Consider the following 17501-nt stretch of genomic DNA (forward strand, 5'->3'; position numbering starts at 1 on the left):
GGAAAGATCTCATTCTGAGATCTTCCTGTCAGAAATCCCAATATGGCCCTCGCCGGTCACAGCGGCAATTGCATGTGCATCGGAAGGGACCAGAAAATCATGTCCCACCCTGCCACTGCTCTGTAAACCTGGCCATGTTTCTGGACTGGTTTTCAGTCAGAATGTGACACTTTGCCACTTCTGCGGAAAATTCCGCCCAGTGCCTTTAATACCTTTAGACTTACCAATGCTCTCCTGCCCAGCCTTCCATCTCCCTCCCTTCATTAACTAGATTTCATCCAAAACTCTGTTATAGGTATCCTTCTTCATGCCTAGAGTGGCACAGTGGTTAGCACTGCTGCCTCACAGCGCTAGGGACCCGGCTCGATACCCAGCTTGGGTCACTGTCTCTGTGAAGTTTGCACATTCTCCCTGTGTCTGTGTGGGTTTCCTCCAGGTGCTCTGGTTTCCTCCCACAGTCTGAAAGATGTGCTGGCAAGGTGCTTTGGCCATGTTAAATTCTCCCTCAGTGTACCCAAACAGGCACTGGAGTTGACAACTAGAGGATGTTCACAGTAACTTCATTACACTGCGAACGTAAGCCGACTTGTGACACTAACAAATAAACTTCACTTTACTCTTCACGCCCATTTATCTTTATCCCTGCGGCTCGTTGACCTATGCCAGCCTTTTCCCCTCCCTATCTCTGTCACATCCTCCTGCCCTGGAAACCTTGGCAATCACTTGCACTCTGTCAATTCTGGCCTCTATCCATAATTGAAAAATCGCTCCAGCATTGGCAGCCATGTCTCCAGCCGGTTAGACTTACCTTACGCTTCCTAAAGCTTTTGGTGTCTCGTGCACTCTTTAAAGCTTTAAAATAAACATTTAAAACCTTCCTCTTCTACCCTTTGGTCATCTGTCCTAATATCTCATCATGTCACTGTCCCATTTTGTTTGATGTCATTCTTGTGAAGCACCTCAAGATAGTTTACAAGTCGAAGGCAGTATATAAATGCATTTGGTATCTTTTCTTTCCCTACATGAGGAAACAAAACCAAGTAGCAAAGGTAATGAATGTGCAGCATGGCAAAACATTAGGGTTCACACTCCTGGATGCTATCCAGTGACTTTGGATTGAAGATGAGAATGTGTGGGCAATGACAGAGATGGATTTAGCGGGAAGGCTTAGTAACACAATGGCAAAATTTTCCCATTCCGCCCACCAGTTGTGGCAGGCAGGACAGGACCATGCAAAGGTCCATTGACCTCATGGGATTTTCTGGTCTTGGGATGAGTGCAGCTGGAAACCCCTTCCCTATCTGTCATGCTTTGCTGATGAAGAGGGGGGGATTTGCCTGTGCACCAATTGGCACCAAAATGAAGTAAGTGCAGAAGGTTCTTCTTTTAGTTAGGGCATCATGATTGACATAGGCTTGGAGGCCCAAAGGGCCTATTCCTGTGCTGTACTTTTCTCCCTGTTCATTGCAGTGTCAATGCAAGTCTACTTGTGACTCTAACAAATAAACTTGAAACTTTAAATAATTTTAACATGGATCTGTTGGACTGAGTAGCTTGTTTCCATGTTGTTGTTTCTATATGAAGTGTGTGATGATCCATTCCCTGTAACAAGATATTATTTAGCTTATCTGAATGAGTTTGCCCAAATTAGAGGCAGCTTTGTGATGTGGGCCTGAACCTCACGAGGAACTGGGTCAAGTCTCCCCCAGGTTCACCTTATATAGAAATCGAAAACAGAATCAGATGAGACTTTCAAGGCATTAGTGCCTTCTCTTCTCTTAATCTTAATTCAATCTTAACTCAGTCTCAAATTCCAGAGATAAATCTGTTAACCCACATCATCTCGCTTTATATTAAAAAAAAGAAATGCTGTCTGATAATCTAGTACAATACCTTCTTGTTTTGGTAGCCCTTCATCTTTCTTTCTTCCAGATTCTTTCAATGATAGGATGGTTTCCCCTACCCACTCAGATAAAGCTAATGATGAATAATACTACATTTTCAGTTTGTGGCAGGGCTGCAAGTTCCTCCTGTAATGCCCAAGGCTGCCTCACACACAGACACTTCCTTCCTGAGCCTCGATAAACATACAAATTGGATGACCACACATTATCCTCCTAGTTCTTGTCTTCTCCACTCAATTGCAGCAACTAAACTTAAACACAAAGAATTCTGACCAGAACTATAGAATCATAGAATCCCTACAGTGTAGAAGGAGGTCATTCAGCCCATCACGCCTGCATTGACAAAAGTTCCGCCTAGACCCTATCCCCATAACCCCACATTATTACCCTGCAAATCCCCCTGATACTAAGGGGCAATTTACCATGGCCAGTCAACTTAACCCACCCATCTTCAGACTGTGGGGGGAAACCTGGAGGAAACCCACGCAGACACGGGGAGAAGGTGCAGACTTCACACAGATTATCACCCAAGGATCATATTGAACCTGGGTCCCTGGCTCTGTTAGGCAGCAATACAAATCACTGTGTCACCGTTCTACCCACTTCTAATTCTCCAGCCGTTCATGCCCCGCAGCTACTGCCAGTGAGAGCGGAGAATTTGGTGCTCAGCCAAATCTCCATTCTCTGCAGCAGGACCGAGAATCCCAGCTGTGGGTGAGGTCAGAGAATTCCTGCAATATCAGCTCTCTAAATCCCAAGCTGCCACCTTCTTCTGTTTGATGTCAGTTCATCACTTCCCAAACTTGTTAGGAACAAAACTATTTTTAAAGGCATGACTTATCATATTTACTTACATGAGGCAGTGGCATAGTGGCATTGTCACTGGACGAGTAATCTAGAGATCCAAGACACTGCTATGAGTAACTAAGTTCAAATCCCACCCCAGGAGATGGAGAAATTTGAATTCAATAAAAATATGGAATTATGAGTCTAATGATAGCGATGAAGAAGCCAGAGGGTAGTTGTAGAGAATTGTTTTTCAAACTGGGGGCCTGTGACCAGCGGTGTGCCTCAGGGATCAGTGCTGTGTCCACTGTTATTTGTCATTTATATTAATGATTTGGATGAGAATATAGGAGGCATGATTAATAAGTTTGCAGATGAACAAAGATTGATGGCATAGTGGACAGTGAAGAAAGTTATCTCCAATTGCAACGGGATCTTGAGCAATTGGGTCAGTGGTCTGATGAATGGCAGATGGAGTTTAATTTTGACAAAAGCGAGGTGATGCATTTTGGTAGATTCAACCAGGGCAGGACTTACTCAGTTAATAGTTGGGCGTTGGACAGAACAAAGAGATCTAGGGGTACATGTTCATAGCTCCTTGAAAGTGGAGTCACAGGTGGACAGAGTAGTGAAGAAGGCATTCGGCATGCTTGGTTTCATCGGTCAGAACATTGAATACAGGAGTTGGAATGTCTTGTTGAAGTTGTACAAGACATTGGTAAGACCACACTTGGAATACTGTGTTCAATTCTGATCATCCTATTATAGAAAGGATATTATTAAACTAGAAAGAGTGCAGAAAAGATTTACGAGGGTGCTACCGATATTTTAAGGATTGAGTATAAGGAGAGGCTGGATAGACTGGGACTTCTTTCTCTGGAGCGTAGGAGGCTGAGGGGTGAACTTATAGAGGTCTATAAAATAATGAGGGGCACAGATCAGCTAGATAGTCAATATCTTTTCTCAAAGGTAGGACAGTCTAAAACTAAAGGGCATAGGTTTAAAGTGAGAGGGGAGAGATATAAAAGTGTCCAGAGGGGCAATTTTTTCACTCAGAGGGTGGTGAGTGCAACAAGCTGCCAGAGGTGGTAGTAGAGGCCGGTACAATTTTGTCTTTTAAAAAGCATTTAGACAGTTACATGGGTATGATAGGTATAGAGGGATATGGGCCCAACGCGGGTATTTGGGACTTGCTTAGGGGTTTAAAAAAAAGGCGGCATGGACAAGTTGGGCCAAAGGGTCTGTTTCCATGATGTAAATCTCTATGACTCTATGAATGATGATCACTAGTATCGTTCAGGGAAGGAAATCTGTTGTTCTCACCCAGTCTGGCCTACATGTGACTCCAGACCCACAATAATGTGGTTGACTCTTAACTACCCTCTGAAATGGTCCAGCAAGCAACTCAGCTCAAGAGCAATTAGGGATGGGCAAGAAAAAAATTTGGATACTTGTGTAAAAGTTGAATTTTGAGGCCAATCTTATAGGCCAGAAGGCATGGATAATTTTTTCGAGGGATTGATTCGGGTCCAAACAAAATCCAAAAAAGAACTGGGTCACAATGGAATAAAGTAAAAACCAACAATGTTAAAAAATTCATACAACATTGCTTTATTTCACAACAATATGGGCTTTATGCATTTTATCTCCATGATTATATTTAGGTTCTGTAATTTTTGGGTCTTGATTGAGAAAGACTAGTGTCTCCTTTTACACAAGGTACACGAAAAATTACCGCTTGGATTTTACATTTCCCTGTCGGTGGGTTTGAAGGCAGGAAGGGTTTGCAAAATCCAGCGGGCAGCCAATACCCACACGTCCCTGCCACACCACAATTTTATCAAGGTAGGGGTGTCATCAGGCAGCCCATCTAACAGTTGAGACAATTGAAGCCCTTCACAAGCATGGCATATATAGACAAAGGCACAATTCTATCTTAATTCTACCCAACTGCGCCTTTATCTGTACATGCCATGTTTGCGAACGCAACTCTCCACTCACCTGATGAAGGAGCAGCACTCCGAAAGCACGTGATGCTAAATAAATCTGTTGGATTTTAACCTGGTGTAGTGAGACTTCTTACTGGGCCCACCCCTGTCCAATGCTGGCATCTCCACATTATTATGGCAAAGAACACTGTGATCCGTTTCTGCAAAGCAATGTTTGTTTCATAACAGATCTATTAAATAAGATCCAATGATCTCCATATAAAACACAATCAATAGTATAATTTTAAACTCCTGTTCGGTGAACTGAATGAACTGACATACATCAAACACCAAAGGGAGTGTGCTGTAGACATTAAACACGATATTGCTCGTGAGAATAGCAGCACTGCTTCAAACTACAGGGTAATATGCAGTGCTCAATCATATCAAAATCTGGTTGGAACATTTCCTGAGAAGAAAGGGCATGAGGGGAAGCGATTGAATAATCTGATTCTTACTCGGTGGCAAAATTGTCCCACATTGTGTGCATGGAAATCTTCCCCCTTTTGTTAAATATGTCAAAGGGATAACATGTCATTAAACTTCATGGAAAGCATGAGTAATTAACCTGTTATGGGCAGTTGAAAAGGGCTTAGTTTTATACTAGTGAAATTTGCTTGAAATCATATCAGAAAAAGGAAGCTTTATTTTTTGGTTGTGGAACCATTGTTAACTTTCCATTTTCTGAGAACCATATTCACAAAACACAGTTAGAATTCTCTGTATGTGAAACTGTTTAAGATCACCACAAATTGTCACCATTTTACCAGGTTGTCGTGACAGTAGAATGATTAATCTAATCAGTGTGATTAATTGATGTCACTGCTTTATAAAGTGGACTCTCAGTGCCCAATAAGGGGATCAAGGGTTACGGGAAAAAGGCAGGAGAAAGCGAATGAGAATCATATTAGCCATGATTGAATGGCAGAGCAGGCTTAATGGAGCGAATGGCCTAATTCTGCTCCTATATCTTATGATCTTGTCATTGAGTGTCTTTAAGACAGAGATAGATAAGTTCTTGATCATTTACTTGTTGCTTCCGGGTAATCCTTAACTCCTTTGCGAAACGTCTGGCCAACTGAGGATGGATATCAAATGGCCTATATTCTTGTTACACAGTAGGTAGCTTTGGCAAGTTTACCTGTGCCGTAAATAGCATAAGACATTTGGAACCATATTTAACATTGCAAAAATCATTAGATTGTTCCTTTGGGAAAACTGCATGCTTTGTTTTAATATCATTGATTATATTTTTTTTTACGTTTTACTCCAAGTCTTTTTGATTTGATTTGATTTATTATTGTCACGTGTGTTAACCTAACACGAAAAGTATTGTTTCTTGCACATTATACAGGCAAATAATTTCAAGCATATCATATTGTTAAGTCCATAATTCAACAAAATACGGGTTATTAAAGACAGCCGGGAGAGAGGGAAGGGTGGCCTCTCGTAGAGTGAAATGTTGCATCACACAGTGGCTAAACCAAGGGTTAACTGCTGTGATCTCTTCAGAAATGCACAGCTCCTTGAGTCAGTTGAGTGAATCACCAGAGACAGACTGTTTCTTGGAGAGCTAGAGACAGGATAGAGCCGGTAACATCCGTCTGTCCCATCCTTACCAATCTTAACAGTTGTTTTAAGGATTCTGTGGATTATTCTTCGGGGATGTGCTTGTCTGCCCATTCGCTGAGAACAAGGGAAGAAGACAATGCACATGAGACATCCAAAGATTGAGATGAATAAATATTAAGAGAAAGAAATAAATGAACCATTCAATCATACTGTTCTCATTGTGAAAACAAAACTATTTATCCAAAGCCCTTCATGGTCCCCAGACATCCCAAAGCACTTTCAAACCAATGACGTACTGCTGAATTATCAGTCTCAGTGTAGGAAATATAGAATCACCACAGTGCAGAAAGAGACCATTCAGCCCATTGAGTCTGCACCAAGTTGCCGAAAGAGCATCCTACCAGACGCTCTCCTCTGTCCCAACCCCATAACCCTCCACATTTACCCTCTTAATCCAATAAACCTACACTTCTTGGGATACTAAGAGGCAATTTAGCATGGTCAACCCACCTAACCTACACATCTTTGGACTGTAGAAGGAAACCGGATCACCTGGAGGAAATCCACGCAGACATGGGGAATCCTCCATGTGATCACCCAAGGCAGGAATCGAACCCAAGTTCTGGCGTTGTGAGGCAGCCGTGCTAACCGCTGTATCACTATGCCACCCTTTGGCATCTATTTAAACACAGCAAGCTCCCACAAACAGCAATAATGACCGGATCATCCATTTCAGTGCCAAATTGCTCCTTAGTGTCCAATGATGTGTAGGCTAGGGGGATTGGCCATGCTAAATGCGTGGGGTTACAGGGATAGGGTGGGAATTGGTGTTGGGCCTATGCAAGATGCTCTTTTGGAGGATTGGGGCAGATCCAATGGGCCAAATGGCCACCTTCTGCTTTGTAGGGATTCTATGGATTCTATGATTGAGGATAAATATTTGTCAAGACACCCAGCGCACTCCCCAAGTCGTCTTTGAAATAGGGCAATGGGGTGTTTTCCATCCACCACAGCAGACAAGAGAGACTCCTGTTTATCTGGAATATCAATGTGGACTTTTGTGCTCAAGTGACTGGAGTGGGAACTGAATCCATAGCATTCCTATTCAGAGACAACCAACTGAGCCGCAGCTGACATTTTCTGGTTGCAATGGGAATAATTCAGAGCATCGTTATACAGATGAAATTTACTTCACATGAATGCTGAAAATGGTGTTTCCACATGCAGGGCTATTTATTGATATTCACGGGCTTGAATCTATGATTGAACATCTCAGACATTTAATTCCTCTCATTTAGCTCCAATGCATTTAATGTCATCAATAATATTAATTACATGGTCACCAGCCTCGCATCTGTCTAATCAGTTTTTTCCATGGTAATAGAAGGGGCATTCGTCTCTGGCCAGGCAACCACTCAAGCACATAACATTTTCTGAGGCAATGTTAACAATTATTGATGGTGGAGGCACAGTGCTTAGCACTGCTGCCCCACAGAGTCAAGGACCCGGGTTCAATTCCAGCCTTGGGTGACAGTCTGTGAGGAGTTTGCACATTCTCCCAGTGGGTTTCCTCCAGTTGCTCTGGTTTCCTCCCACAGTCCCAAAGATGTGCAGGTTAGCTGGATTAGCCATGGTAAATTACCCCTTAGTGTCAGGGGATTAGTGTGGCAAATACGACGGGTTATGGGGATAGGGGCTGGATGGGATTATTGTCGGTGCAGACTTGATGGGCCGAATGACCTTCTTCTGCACTGTAGGGATTGGAATGGATTAAATAGAGCAGAAGAAATGGGAATAAAGGGATTTGGATCCTGGTACATGGGATTTGGATTCCAGTTTGTGTGGAGTATAAGTTTGTTTAGATGGAATTGCCCCTCTCAACATTGCATTTTTAAAATCTAATTAACTATCTTCATATAAAATCAGAATTGCTAATCCGAATCAGGACATCCAGTAAAAGCTTAGGAATACACACACCCACAGTTGTTAGTGTACAAATTGACATGTGAAGTCTTGAAAATTCCCTCCAAAAACAGAGGTCAATATACACTTGGTAGATCAGTCTGTCGCTGACTGTTGTTGTAATCAATGAACAGAAATTGTCCTAAGGCATCTGTTGCATTTTTCTATCTTTTCCCAGAGGTAGGAGAATCTAAAGGGCATAGGTTTAAGGTGAGAGGGGAGAGATACAAAAGGATCCAGAGGGACAATTTTCTCACTCAGAGGATGGTGAGTGTCTGGAATGAGCTGCCAGAGGTAGTAGTAGAGGTGGGTACAATTTTGTCTTTTAAAAAGCATTTAGACAGTTACATGGGTAAGATGGGTATAGAAGAATATAGGCCAAATGAGGGCAATTGGGACTAATTTAGTGGTAAAAACTGGCTGACATAGACAAGTTGAGCCAGAGGCCCTGTTTGCATGCTGTAAACCTCTATAACTCCATGATTCTTCTGAGTTTCTTTCTTCCTCCCCCTTGGGGTAGCCAGATCTGTGCTGGTGATATATTACAGATCACTCAGGGAATCCAAGTAGCCGTAGCAACGTGGACATTTTTAACATGTATGCTGTAGCCTGGAATCATGGGTAGTGGCGGTTGGCTCCAACATTTTTTCCATTACATAAGGCTGACCAGGAACCTGTTAATGCCTGCCATTGCCATGAGATGGAAGGATTTGCAGTTTAATAGTCAACCTGCTCAGTTGCCTTAGAAACGTATCTTCCTTGGCCATCAATTCCTGTAGTGGGACTTGAACTTCTGGTTCAAAGCCAAGGATGCATACCCATTATATTATTGTGAATTTGAGAATCAGAAAATATACACTGGGAACTAATCTGGCACATTCAGTGGATTTATATGACGAATGGTTGCAACTGGCTGTTTTCAAACCTATTTTCTTATGATCTGTATCCTCTTCTGCAGGACTCCCAGTGACTGAAGCAATAGTATTCTCAAAACGTGAAACGTGGACACCATGCCAGTTCTGTCAACAGCAGCAGGTACAACAGTCATGTTTGTACTCGAGATGTTTGAAATCAATTTAAACAGAATTCGATTACAATTCTCTGAATTACTTCCTCGCTTAATTCTCAAAAAACAAGCATTACTTTTTCACTATGGCAAAATACTCCGTTTTTAACCAGATTTTGAATTGTGCCTTGATACACAGGAACTTAATTTTTGTTGAAAATCCACTTTAAAGCCAACGATCATACTCTCAGTTGCTTATTAGTTTGATGACCTTAACCCTTGGCATAGCTATCATAGAAACATAAAAAGATAGAAACAAGAAGCAGGAGTAGGCCATTCAGTCCTTCAAACCGTGTCCGCCATTCATTATCATCACGGCTGATTATCAAATTCAATATCCTGATTCCCCCTCCCTCCCCGCCCCCTCCCATATCCCTTGATCCCTTTAGCCCCAAGGGCTATATCTAATTTCTTTTTGAAATCAGACAATGTTTTGGCCTCAACTACTTACACACATTCACCACTCTCTAGGTGAAGAAGTTTCTCCTCACTTCAGTTCCCTCATCCTCAAACTATGATCCCTGTCACTGGACTCTCCCACCCTCGGGAACATTCTTTCTGAATCTACCCTGTCTAACCCTGTTAGAATTTTATAAATTTCTATGAAACCCCCTCTCACTCTTCTAAACTCCAGTGAATATAATCCTAACTGACTTAGTTTCTCCTCATACGACAGACCTGCCATCCTAGGAATCAGCCTGGTAAACCTTTGCTGTATTCCCTCTACAGTAAGGACATCTTTCCTCATAAATGGACACCAAAACTAGACACAATTCTCCAGATGTGGCCTTAGGATGATGCCCTACACAATCGCAGTAAAGTATCCCTATTCCAATATTCAAATCCTCTCACTATGAAAGCCAATATGCCATTTGCTTTCTTTACTGCCTGCTGTACCTATGTGCTTATTTTCAGGCGATTGATGCACAAGGACACAAAGGTCTCTGAGTATCCACCTCTCTCAATTTCCACCTATTCAAATAATAATCTGTCTTATTATTATTACCAAAGTGAATAACCTACATTTATTCACATTATGTTGCGTACGCCCTGCCTACGTCTACACACTCAGCCTGTCCAAACCATGCTGAAGCATCTCTGCATTCTCCTCACAGTTCATCCTTCCACCAAACTTTGCATCATCTGCAAACTTGAAGATAAACATTTAGTTCCCTCTTCCAAATCATTAATATATAATGTGAACAGTTGGGGTCCTAGCACAGATCCCTGGTGACCCCCACTAGTCATTGCCTGCCAATCAGTAAAAGACCCAGTTATGCCAACTCTTTACTTCCTATTTGCTAACCAGCTTTCTATTCATCTCAAGACATTACCTGCAATCCCATGCACTTTACCTTCACATAGTAGTCTATTAGGTTGAATCTTGTCAAAAGCCTTCTAAAAGTCTAAATAAACCACATCCAATGATTCTTCCCAGTCAACTCTACTTGTTACACCCTCAAAGAATTCCAGTAGGTTCATCAGGCATGATTTCCCCATTGTAAATCCATGCTGACTTTGTTTGATTATACACTAGCTTCCAAATGTCGAGTTATGAAATCCTTGATAATAGACTCCAGCAATTTCCCCAGTACCAATATTAAGCTATCCACATATTACTTATTGGGTTCTTGGCAATGGTTAGATTTTTTTCAAATACATTCATGGGAAGTGAATGAAAGTAGAAAGCAGTAAATATGAATTGTACATAAAGAAAGTACATATGGGTAAGCATTATGGGTGGAAGTTCGGCGGTGCAATGCTGAATAGCATCCTTGCCTCTGAGCTAGATGCTCTGGGTCAAGGTGTGTTGGTCATCATAGATTGATGATCATAAAATCCCTACATGCTGAAGGAGGTCATTTGGCTAATTGAGTCAGCACTGACTCTCTGAAAAAACATCTTACTCAGGATCAACCCCCTTTCCCTATCCCTGTAACCCCGCATATTTACCATGGCTAATCCACCTAACCTACACATCTTTGGACTGTGGAAAGAAACCAGAGCACCCAGAGGAAACCCATGCAAACACTGGGAGAATGTGCAAACTGCACACAGACAGTGACCCCAGGCCAGAATTGAACCCTGGTCCCTGGTGCTGTGAGGCAGCAGTGCTGACCACTGCGCCACCATGCCGCCCTCTAATGAAGTCAACTAGTTTGAATATCAGGTTGCACATCCTTCCAAAGGTGGTAAAGAACGAGAGATTCCTGGTCAGCCAGGAATGATGTGAAAGAGAAAATGGAACATCCATCATCACAATTCATTGCCCCTGGCTACTTCATAGATGTAAAATGCACACTGCCGCACCAAGCTGGGGCTCTGAGTGAACCACCACTACCGAGCACTAAGGCAGGCACAAATGTAGACAGTATATGTAGACAATATAAGGACAAACAGGTAATCAAAAACTACACTAAAGTGTGAGAGTTGACACACCAACAAGCAACATTCCCACTTTCATTCTAAAGGCAGTGATTGATGTTGGCACACTAGCTACATTCTTGTATCACATCCTAGGAGCAAGGCTTCGACTTAATCCTGAGAAGGGTGCCATGTTCATTTCCAGTTAACCTCTGGAAAGTAAATCTGGTGTTATGGGTTGAAGGTCCGTTAGAAAAATTTCCATTTTTCTCCGTCCACTGTCGGTTTGATTACCACTACCAAATATACATCAACAAGGGTGGCACAGTGGTTAGCACTCTGCCTCACAGTGCCAGGGACCCTGGTTCAATTCCGGCCTCGGGTGACTGTCTGTGTGGAGTTTGCACTTTCTTCCCTTGCCTGCGTTGGTTTCCTCCGGGAGCTCCAGTTTCTTCCCACAGTGCAAAGATGTGCGGGATTGTCTGGCGGGATCTTCCAACTCTGCCAAAGGTGACCCTTCGCAATGGCTTCTCTGGTGGCAGGGTCACACAAAATGCCATAAACTTCGGCAGGACTGGCAGACCAGCAGGACAGGGCGGCACGGTGGCCTCACAGCACCAGGGACCGGAGTTTGATTTCTACCTTGGATGATTGTGTCAAGTTTGCACATTCACCCTGTGTCCGTGTGTGTTCCCTCCCACAGTCCAAAGATGTGCCGATCAGGTGGATTGACAATGGTAAATTGTCCCTTGATGTCCTAAGATGTGTAGGTTAGATGGATTAGCCATGTGAAATGTGTGGTGTTACAGGGATAGGGTGAGGGAGAGGGATTGGGTAAAATACTCTGTCAAGGAGTTGGTGCAGACTTGATGGGCCAAATGGCCACTTCTGCTCTAAAAGGATTGTATGATTTTATAAGATTCTGCCAGCAGTCAATGGCAAGGCACCTCCACCATTGAAAACATGTCGCAGGGGAGCTGGAAAATCCCACCCATTGTTTGGAAGGATCTTCATTTATATATCTCCCTTCACAATGCAACAATGTGCATTACAGCCAATAGAACACCTCTGAACTTCCATCAATGTTGTCGAGGCCAGTTAATGCAGAGCAAAATACCACAAATAGGCAAAATGGCTAAATAATCAGTTTTTGGTTAAAGTACCAGGAGTACTTTCTGTTGTAGGGCATCAAGCCTATTTGTGTGGGCATGAGCAGGTGGGGTCAGAGTTTGAAGTACATTCAAGCAATTCTTAGTTCATTAGAATAGAATATGTATTGAGGTCCACAGTGGGCATGTTCACAGACTTCAGACTCAGAAACAAGCCTGCTACCACTGAGACAAGTTGACACTAATGGAGAACAATGAGCAAAAAAAAGTCCACAAAAACCATCATAAATAGAATGAATAAACAATTTCCAAAGTTAAAGGGTCATTGCTTCATATATTAAAACAGGAGTTCAAAATTTAAAAAAAATCTAAATGCAGAAAATAATAAAAGAAAAACCTTAACTTTCAATGTATAAAAGCTACTCAAAGACATGGTGGCACAATGGTTAGCATTGCTGCCTCACAGCACTAGGGACCCAGGTTCGATTGCCAGCTTAGGTTGCTGCCTGTGTGGAGGTTGCACATTCTCCCCACGTCTGCATAGGTTTCCTTCAGCTATCCCAGTTTCCTCTGACAGTCTGATGTACGTGCTGGTTAGGTACATTGATCCAAACAGGCACCAGAATGTGGCAACTCGGGGAATTGCACAGTAACTTCATTGCAGTGTTAATGTAAGCCTTACTTATGGCTCATTAATAAACTTTACTTTTACATTGGAATGGCATCCTAGAGGGGTTTGGAGGTGAGAGTAATTAGATCAGCCAATTATCAAAGTACAAGAAGTAAGGTCAGTTGATAATGACTGCAACAGTTCCAAATGATTAATGTAGTAATGCATTAATACACCAATATGATTTGATTGGATGCATGCAGGAGCCTCAGATTTTTGACTATTAAAGCCAGGAGTTATTAACTCTTCAACTGCAGAATGTTGGTAATTTCAAAGTTGGAGACATGTTCTGCAGAAAGAACTAATGTAAATAATTATAGAATCCCTACAGTGCGGAAAGCAGCCATTCGAGCATGCACTGAGAGCCAAGCCTTATCCCACATATTTACCCTGCTAATCCCCCCGACAAGGGTGGTACATTGGAACAATGGTTCGCACTGCTACCTCACAGCACCAGGGACTTGGGTTCAATTCCAGGCTCGGGTCACTCTCTGTGTGGAGTTTGCACTTTCTCCCTGTGTCTTTGTGGGTTTCCTCCGAGTGCTCCAGGTTCCCCCCACAGGTTGATTGGCCATACTAAACTGACCATAGTGTCAGGGGGATTAGCACGGTAAATGTGCAGGGTTATGGGAATAGAGCCTGGGTGGGATTGTGGTCAGTACACACTTGATAGGCCGAATGGCCCCCTTCTGTACAAAAGGGATTCTATGACAGTAAGGGGTAATTTAGTATGGCCAATCCACTCAACCTGCACATTTTTTTAACAGTGTGGAAGAAAATTGGAGCACCCAGAGTAAACCCATGCAAGCGCGGAGGGAACATGCAAACCCTACACAGACAGTGACCCAAGCCTGGAATCAAACCTGGATCCCTGGTGTTGTGAGGCAGCAGCGCTAACTACTGTGCTGCCCTAATCTTTCATTATATATGGAGACTTTAATCCCAGAACAAATTTTAATATTCTCGATGCAAAAGTGTAGGTTTGCCTCAAAACTATTTAGTTACAAAATATAATTATACCTTGAGTTTGAACTAATAATTAAAGTCCATTTCAGTTACCAGATCAGCACTACATTTAAGGACATTTATCAGAATAAATTTTCCATTATGATGGAATTTCCCATTTCTCCTTCACTATCTGCAAGTGATAGATGCTAGCATTAGATCTAGGTGGTTGAACTCAGCTGGAGAGCAGCAAGGAGCACTACATTACCTGAAATAATGAATCCATTACAGCCTAATGTGTGTGTATTTCCATATTACTGGTTACAGTGAGATAGGACAGTGCATTCTGTTATAAATTTGTAGCTGACATTTTGCCCGGTATTTAATCTCCACTGTGCAGTTAGTTACACAAAAGAAACTCTCCCATTGACTGACTTCAACATGTTTGAATGTTGAATGTCATCTTCACACTGCACGGATAAATAATTGGGTGCAAATCATAGAGTAGCTCCAAGCAAAAGATCTGTCAGTCTGTGTCAGGCAATTAATATAACACCATGCAAATTTTCCCAAGGGCCGCATTCATTATGGCCGGAATTCTTCAATGTCGTTCACCCCTCCACTGCTGCCAGCAAGAATGGAGAACTGGCCAAATCCCCATTCACTGCAGCGGGACTGGAGAATCTCAACCGTGGGAGAGGTGGGAAAATTCCGGCCTATCAGTATGATGGCACGGATGGGCTCAATCGAAAATGCTTCTATAAGTACCACAAAACAATTTTAGGAATGTAATTCTATGAGGGACTTTTCAAGTCCTTAGCTTTCCTTCCTGGTTTCTTATACCCAAGGCTGACATGGGGTTCTTAACCTCTGTGTTAGAAGGTCATGGCATCAAACCAACTGCAGACAACTGAGCAAACAATCTTGGTTGGCACAGTAGGGTGGAACTGCCAGAGGTGCTGCCTTTTAGATTATAGAGACATAGAAACTCTACAGTGCAGAAGGAGGCCATTTGGCCCATCAAGCCTGCACCAACAACAATCCCACCCAAGCCTTATTCCACTAACCCCGTGTATTTACTTTGCTAATCCTGCTGACACTAAGAAGCAATTTGGCATAGCCAATTAGCCTACAGGTGCATTGGCCATGCTAAATTCTCCCTCAGTGTACCTGAACAGGCACTAGAGTGTGGTGACTAGGGGATTTTCACAGTAACTTCATTGCAGTGAGAATATAAACCTACTTGTGACTAATAAACAAACTTTAATAATTCACACATCTTTGGACTGTGAGAGGAAACTGGAGCTTACAGAGGAAACCCCTGTAGACACAGAGGGAACTTACAAACTCCAGGCAGACCGTGACCTAAGGCAGGCATTGAACCCAGGTCCCTGGTGCTGTGACACAGCAGTGCTAACCACTGAGTATTAAACCAAGGCCCATTTTTGGTTAATAATGGATCCTTGTCACTACTTGATAGGGAGGAGGGGATTTCTCTTGGTCAGTTTATCTACCTAATTGCTGTTTGTGGAACCTTGCTGGTTGCTATATTACTATGGCTGTATCTTAAAAGTTCTTCACTGGCTGTGAAGTTCCTGGAGTATTCCAAGGTTCTTGATGGTGCTATATAAATGTGCATTTGTTGCTGTAATGTGTTTTCATATATTAACAGAAATAAACACCTCAGCAATAAATTTGCTCATGTTCCAAAGCAGTTGTATTCGATGGGTATTGAGGTGTGCTGAGCAGTAGACACAGGGCTTTTGATACACTTCGGTAATTTTCTTCCCATTGACTAAGCTGGAGCTCATTGCTAATAGCTTGAGGGGCTTAAATGATCTAATTAGTGTGCAGAGTATGAAAGGTCAGTTATCCCACTGAGGATGATGTGGAGATATGCAATTAAGCAGCCATCCCAACTGCAACCAACTGCAATGTCACCGTGCACAAGGAGCACAGCCAGGGTAGCAGCTCAGCAACACTGCTATGGGTTTATCCAGTATAATGTTTATATACACTTAAAAGAGCTGCCACAAATCTTTATATCATATCTTGTTCGCTGAAGCTAAATTTCACTGGTACCAAAACAATGTTACTAAGCCCTGAATGTAATAAAGTGCAGTACGTCCTCGGAAGCAGAAGCCCTTTCAACAGAATTCATTTATTTACAATATCCAACAACACTGTACAGAGTGCTCTCAGTGAGCAGTCTACATCTGGAGTGCCAAAGGAATTGACACTCTTATTAAGCACACAGCATAGGGCTCCCTGATTGGACCATCAATTTGACCCTTAATCAGGGATCTCATATTCATGCAGGCCAACCTCTATTGCCTGATTAAAATCATAACATAAAGAAAGCAGTAAGTTCCAGTTCAGTTAAGTTAAACATTAAGTTTAACAGAAAATTGATGCATTATTTGATTCAAAGAATGATTTCAGGTATCTCCAATCCTTTGGATTGCAGTGTTTTGGTTTGAGAACTCAATCAAAAATTAATAACATATTTAACAAGTGTTCAGTTCTCTGCCAAAGGCAGGTCTGACGCATAGCATCACAACCTCCACTGCAGGTAGGACGTGGAGACAGATCCCCAATCCATCCTAGTCAGACTAGGGATCAAACCCTGTACAGTTGGCACCAATCTGATCCACATCAGCTATCTGGCCAGCTAAGCCAAACTGACCTCCATGGGGTCTGAGTTGCTTTTACATGCATGGTGTAGTCTGTAGCTATGAACAGTGATTGTTGAGGCTCCAATTTTCTTTCCATTGCATGGTTGACCAGGAGTCTGTCCCATTCTTACTGTGTGTGTTGGAAGGATTTGCAGGTTAACACTCGACCTGTTTGGCTGCATTATGAATGCACCTTCCATGCTCGTCAAACTTAGTCTAGGATTTTCCAGTCCTGCCCATAGCGGGGACCATCACCGGCTGGATGGAAAATTTGACAGACCAGCCAAGTTAATGTTAAAGTTTATTTATTAGTGAGAAAGAGGCTTACGTTCACACTGTAACGAAGTTGCTGTGAAAATCCCCGAGTCGCTACACTCCAGCTACAAGGAAGGAGAATTTAGCATGGTCAATCCACCTAACCCGCACATTTTTGTACTGTGGGAGGAAACCAGAGCCCCTG

General features: G+C 42.6%; 1 protein-coding gene across 6 annotated transcripts in view; it reads left to right on the top strand.

Moving 5' to 3' along the window:
* The window catches only part of mpp3a (MAGUK p55 scaffold protein 3a), a 73370-nt gene that overhangs the window by 3420 nt on the left and 52449 nt on the right, over positions 1 to 17501 (top strand). For 5 of the 6 annotated variants that reach the window (XM_080213568.1, XM_080213572.1, XM_080213571.1 and 2 more), the window contains exon 2: positions 9171 to 9247. In XM_080213568.1, the coding sequence (XP_080069694.1) occupies positions 9223 to 9247 (25 nt within the window). In that variant the 5' untranslated portion in view covers positions 9171 to 9222. Of the gene's footprint in view, positions 1 to 8441; positions 8519 to 9170; positions 9248 to 17501 lie in introns of those variants that run through there. The other variant, XM_080213570.1, reaches the window with a different exon arrangement.

Source organism: Carcharhinus amblyrhynchos, chromosome 27 (assembly GCF_965287045.1).
Source record: "Carcharhinus amblyrhynchos chromosome 27, sCarAmb.v2.hapA, whole genome shotgun sequence".
NCBI classification, from domain to species: Eukaryota; Metazoa; Chordata; class Chondrichthyes; order Carcharhiniformes; family Carcharhinidae; genus Carcharhinus; species Carcharhinus amblyrhynchos.